Source organism: Anopheles coustani, chromosome 2 (assembly GCF_943734705.1).
Source record: "Anopheles coustani chromosome 2, idAnoCousDA_361_x.2, whole genome shotgun sequence".
In the NCBI taxonomy this organism is placed as follows: domain Eukaryota; kingdom Metazoa; phylum Arthropoda; class Insecta; order Diptera; family Culicidae; genus Anopheles; species Anopheles coustani.
Window position 1 is genome coordinate 71826259 of NC_071289.1, and position 6000 is coordinate 71832258.

A 6000-nucleotide genomic window follows, 5' to 3' on the forward strand; every position below is an offset into this window, starting at 1 on the left:
ATACCAGTCATCCATAGTGTATTTTTCAAGTAGGTAGTAAGGAGAAGATGGAAATTCTACCCGACGGTAAAGGAGTTAGTCAAACCGCAAAAAAAAACCCCGTTGGCTTCCGTTTCAGAGTATCTCATCGTCTCGCGAAACCCTTGAGAGGTACATCAAAGACGAGTGGAATTTTTAATTACAATTTTTCACTCACCAACTCCTTTCACCCAGTTGCCACCGCTCCCCACCCAGGAGTGCGCGGAGCTTTCTCCGAAAAGCCGGAGAAACCGTCGAGCAGGCCTATCATCAACTTCATCATCCTCATCGCGATTAGAACACGGCGTTATGCAGCGCGTTCGCAAGTAAGATGGGTTGCACTCGTCTGGCTTTCTGGCCCTTGACGATGTGAAGATGTCTGGCAACAGAACTATCCAACCCCTGAATGAGCTAGCTCGCCCGCCCTCAATAGAGATAAACCAAAGATAACGGTCGCTAAGTAAAAGTCCTTGAAGCACTGATTTGCGGTATGCACTGAAATGACATTACCGGGGCGAGCTGAAGGTAAACGCTACCATGCGGAGATGCTTCTTGCCGTGCGCGAATCAACGGTCTAGAGGATAGTGTATGTTCGGAGAAAGTGAATGCCGCCTTCTAATTCACCTGAAAAGGCCTTTTGTTTGCCTTAATGCGTTGCAAACCCCGTGCGATGGTTTAAAATGCGGATTTTGATGCGAATCCGAGCAGTAACGTAGAATAAGGTGCGACAACAGATAATGACCGAGCAATCTCTGATGACTTCGGTATTGTTTTCTTTTCTTTTCAGCATAAGATTCCAAATGGAAGGAACAAAATTGTCATTACGGTTCTGAAAGGGCTCTTCTATTGAATAGCTCGAAAAGCGAATCATGCCTTCTCGTTCTGGAAATCTACTTAAAACTGACTATTTATGACTTAACATATTTACTTAAAAGAAAAACGAATGGAAATCTCAAAAACCTAATAAAGTTCCATCCTTGTTTTAACAGTGTTTTGCTGATCCTAACTGGAATTATAATCTGTGTATATTTTTCGAAAAATCTTGCGGTATGATCTTAACATTTGCACCGGCAATATATCCAGCATCCTCGTTAACAGTGACGATCCAACAGAAACGATAGCTTCAAGTACGACGAACGCTTCAATGACGATGAGTTTACGGGTGCCATATTCATATGTTTGTACAATTATGCTCGAGGAAACACACACACACACACCCTAGGGGACACTCGCCTCCCTCGAGGGTACGGCTTTATCGGACGGAGGTGCACGCCAAACGACGTGACGCTCTTCAATCTCCGAGCTCCATTGACGCCATGACGTATCGCACACTGTTTGACCATGCAAATGAACTCATTTGCGAAGTGTTTGAGCAATTTTTTCCCGCACTTTTACATCCGCGTGGGTAAATGGGGGTTCTTCCACCTTCCCCTCCGGGATGGGTTTTGCACTAGACAGAGTGCCTGGTGCTAAAAGCCTTGTCACTCGACGGCGTCGCGCGTCGGACGATGAACTTGTTGCGAACGATTTGTTACCAGCATCGTACCGAACGGCCTGGCCTTGGTCTAGCCGGGCTAGCTGCATGAATGGGAATGTGAATTGCCGTTATGCTAAACGGCCCGAACACTTGGCAAGTCTGGTCTGGGTGCAAATAGAGCCTGAAAGTGGATCTTGAGATTGATTCTAAACGGGTACCGTTTACACGTGATGATGGCGAGGATGCTTTCGTTGCGTCCATTCAGCCGTTGCACACGCAGATTGATAAGCCGAAGCAAGGCAAACACATCGGACGTACGTTCGAGGGATCGTTTTTTATTTGTTTTTATTTTCTCATTGTGGCTCCAATCGGATCGATAGCAATGGTTTACAATGTGTTTTTCAAAGGATGGAAAGCAGGACCACGTTTTATGATAATCTGAAAACATATCACACCTTTGAATACTTTTTAACACACTGGGGAAACAAAGAGTTTCTTGTCCGGTGTTGACCTTCTCCCTTTCGTGCACTAATCGATTTGTTGATGTGTCTGACCTCTTCCATGCCAATGTCGCGAACATGACCGAGTATTTCCCCTAAGGAAACGGGAAGAAACGGGGGGGGGGGAGAGGCAAGGGTGAACTCTTTAACGAAAGCCGTTTAGTATTTTGTTACACCAAAATATGGAAAACCGATACTCATCGGAACGAGCAGACCAAATCCTTTTAACTTTTTCGAACGACACATGCTTGTCGGTGCTTAGTTTGAGCTACGAGCTCAAATATAGTTATGTACAGCAAGGTAAACATGTCCATATAGACTTATCATGAAGGTGTCATGAGAGATTTGGGTGTATTTGTGGGTTTGTGTTTTAATGACAAGTTTATTTAGGCACATTTCCAATGGCTTCTCCACTCGAGAGAGTCTACTTCGTCGTTATTTGTATTTAGTGATTCTTTAGATGACGTTTTCCATGATTTGTCTCCACAATTTACTAGAGTAGAACATGTCAAATTATCACCAAATGCTTCTTTTTTGCTAATCGATTTAATTTGCAGTAACAATATCTAAGGTTTAACTAAATAGTTAAAGGAACCGTGTTCCACGTTCTCTGTCTGCTCGATATTGACTTGATGAACTTTTCAGTCGATAAAACTTGTTATGCATTCTCTTTAAATATTTTGTTTATATATAAAATGAGTAAGTCATAATTTTAAATGTTTTACAAAGCTTGAATAGTCAATCGTGTTTACAATAAAACTAAAACAATATTTTCCTTTCCCGCTTTCTTTACAGAATTTCGCCCGCGTCCCGCATATCAGCGATGAATGATGTTTCCATTGTCAACAATCGGTCAGGAGAAAAATGTATCCACAATCCCCGTTGGTGGCAGAAGTAACCGATTTATGCGCACCATCATCGACTCCAGTGGCGACATTCAGCCTTCTGCCGTCAGCAACGCGGATTCGTCCGGCGAATCCGGATTCGAATTTGAGGCTTTACCAACGTCCGATAGCGGCACCGATAAGCTGCCGGACCTACCCGTCGCTTGGAGCCTGGAAATGAACGATCTCTCGATGATCGACGACGAGATGCAGGTGATCGACACGATCGATCAGAGCTACTGGAATGGGAAGTTTGTGCCACCGCCGCCGAGACCGCCGTTCCTGGAGGAGTCGATTGCACCGGACGGGCTGACCACGTGCGACCTGTGCTCGTGGGCCTGGCAGGACAAGGGAACGCTGTCCCTCGATGGAGCGATAAGTACGTTGGAGATGAACCGAACATTTGGTGACACTCGAACAGGTTAACAAAGGCTCTCGATTTTGTATTCCAGAGGAGATATTTTCTTCATCGGACACGAAGGAATTCAACTGGACATTCGCGCTGATCGTGGTCTCGTTGACGTCCGCTTTGCTCGGTGCCATAATAATGATAGTGTTTCTTAGATGTAAAAGGTAATTGCTTTCGATGACAGAACTCGAGCTCGTAATAGTGATACGCCATTTTTGTCTAGAATTCGAACCAACCAGAACCGCCTCCGGACGCTGTGTTTCGATACGAGCAGTACAAAAGACACCAGCGGGCTGAACTTTGACAACCAGACGTCGAAAAACTCCACCAACGGATCGTGCAGCCCACGCAGCACAAACTCGGGCCTGTGGACGTGGTTCAGCAGCCGCAAGAACCTCTCGACGCCGGATCAGCTGGTCAACTCGCACACACTGCCGGTCGAGAACCACTACACGCACATGGACGACAACAACTACAACCCGGTGCAGATAGACGAGGCGTCGTACGCCGAGGTGGGCAACGAGACCGGGCCCTCGTCGGAGACGACCTTCTACAAATCGGGCTCCGTACATCAAGTGAGTAAGTTTACATTTACGCGTGTTTTTCCAAACAGTCGACCAAATAGGCACAACCTCTCCAGATAACGTAGCGCAATGTTCTAGTAAAATTTTAACAATATAAACAACAATCATTTAAAGTGTAATGCAGTTAATCGAGGGTTTTTTACTGGGATGTGCTTTCAGGGTACAGACAACGACATTCTGATCATGAACTGTCCACTCCCAGCCATCCCAACCGGGTCGCATAGTGCCAGCGGAGGCGGAGCGAGTGGTTCGGGCAGTGCGTACTACTCCGGGCTGCTGAACAACGCCAACATGGCCGCGGGCGAGGACGAAGACGAGCGACCGTACGAAATCGTCGATCTCAAGGAAATGTCCTCACCACACAAGACTCACAACGTCCAAAGCCACCTGCTGAACGAGACGAACAATCTGCTCACGATCGAGAAACACTCGGAAGCGTTGCCGGAAGGGACGATTTCGGCGTCGGATTACGTTTGATACTCTGGTCAGTAGTCGGTGTGGCGGCGGGCAACAGATCGGTACAAAGCACGAGACAGCAGAGGGTAGCATTTCAACAAACCCGTTTGTGTTAAGGTGTATTTATTCGAAATCAAACCACGTGAGATTCACATCATAGCCATTGAAAAACGCAAAAGATATTATAAACTTTTACAATCGTCGCGCGACGGAACTCATTTAACTGAACCGAGAGTTAGAGAGACCTTCAAAGTAAACCTTGCTTTTGATAACCATTGCAGAGCGCAAACATTGGTTTGAATCGTAAAATACTATCTTATGCCATCTTCACACCGATCCAATCGAATTTAGCTGTTGCACAGTAATGGACATTCCAAAAAGCAAGTAGCAAGAAAAATATCATTCATGTGTGTTCGTGTGCCTATTCATAAGTGAGTGTTTGAATCCCGAAAGTAGCCTTAGACCTAGGACTAAGAAACAAGGGTAGACTTAGTGAGATAAACCATCCAATACAGGGAGAACGGAAACGAATCTACAAATCATGCTATCACAAACATTCCACAACCATTCCGCCCCCCTCACACAGAAAAGTACCTCTAGCGTGTAAGATCTTTTTTTTTTCGTGTACAACAACTAGTCGTAAGTGTTAGTGCAGTGACTTTTACTCAATCCATGGATGAAATTGACACACGTTTCGGGTACGCTACGTTGAGGACAACATAAAACCATTCGCTTGGTTCAAGGCTGATAAATTTCCCACAGAAACAAAATAGAACATAGAAAGACAAACATTAGATATAATCCATACCGGCTCGATACGAATACTTTTTGAGACTTTTCAAAACGGTAGAAAGTAGCATGTTTAGAAGAAATTTTACAACTTAAATAAACCAACATCAACATTGCTCTCCATTTGGGGAGCATTTTGTAGTCAAACATATTTGTGACATTATTATTAGTAAAGAAAACACATAGGCGAATAATTTATGAACTTGATAAGTCTTGTTCTCAGGCTTTATACTCCACATTTTTTTTGTTAATTACAAAATCTTACTCAACAGTGTAACATGAGTAATCTAGCCCAACAGTTGTATTCGGTAACATTCAAAACATGAAAAAACATCGGATTCAACATTTGCATACAATATCCAATGCAACATTCCTTACAAGTTGTACAGTGGAACTTCAAATGAATTTCGAAACTAGAAAGGATAAAGGTGTTGATTTTCTAAAACTTGGGTTTCGAAAATTTAGAAAAGAATATTTATTTGAGGGATCATTTTTTCTAAATCGGTTAAGAAACAAAAAAAATATTTACCTGTACTCTCGTATGCAATCACGAATATTGTAGTTTTACGAACCTGTTATCATCTCAAAGGATATTTAATTTTTCTGAAAAATCTCTAAGGCATATACATTATTTATCATATCATTTATCCCTAGGGTAAATAGGGGGCTAGGGTCCTTGCTCAAGACCAATTTATTCAAAAACGTCATCGATAGTTTGAATGTTTTTAATTCATTTTATTTTTTTTCCGCCGGTAAATAAGCTTGCAATATATTTTTCCACGCAGATTGTATTCGCATCGGCATTTAGTCTCCACAAACTCCGCACCACGGAACTTTTTTTTAATTTATTGTTCTTGCGCTCGTTAGCGTAGGCAGCTTGGTT

General features: G+C 43.5%; 1 protein-coding gene across 1 annotated transcript; it reads left to right on the forward strand.

Annotated features, from left to right (window-relative positions):
- The first annotated feature begins 2825 nt into the window (after positions 1-2825).
- LOC131264949 (uncharacterized) lies at positions 2826-4496 on the forward strand. The gene is made up of 4 exons (XM_058267212.1): positions 2826-3258; positions 3332-3452; positions 3512-3863; positions 4032-4496. Exons 1-4 carry the CDS (start codon positions 2826-2828, stop codon positions 4347-4349), a joined length of 1224 nt encoding a protein of 407 aa, XP_058123195.1. The 3' UTR covers positions 4350-4496.
- The last annotated feature ends 1504 nt before the right edge of the window (positions 4497-6000 follow it).

Excerpts from the sequence above, each read along its gene's own strand:
- LOC131264949 (XM_058267212.1), top strand. The coding sequence starts at position 2,826 with ATGTTTCCATTGTCAACAATCGGTCAGGAGAAAAATGTATCCACAATC. Across the intron at positions 3,259-3,331 it reads GTCCCTCGATGGAGCGATAA|AGGAGATATTTTCTTCATCG; the intron begins GTACGTTGGAGA and ends TTTGTATTCCAG. Across the intron at positions 3,864-4,031 it reads AATCGGGCTCCGTACATCAA|GGTACAGACAACGACATTCT; the intron begins GTGAGTAAGTTT and ends ATGTGCTTTCAG.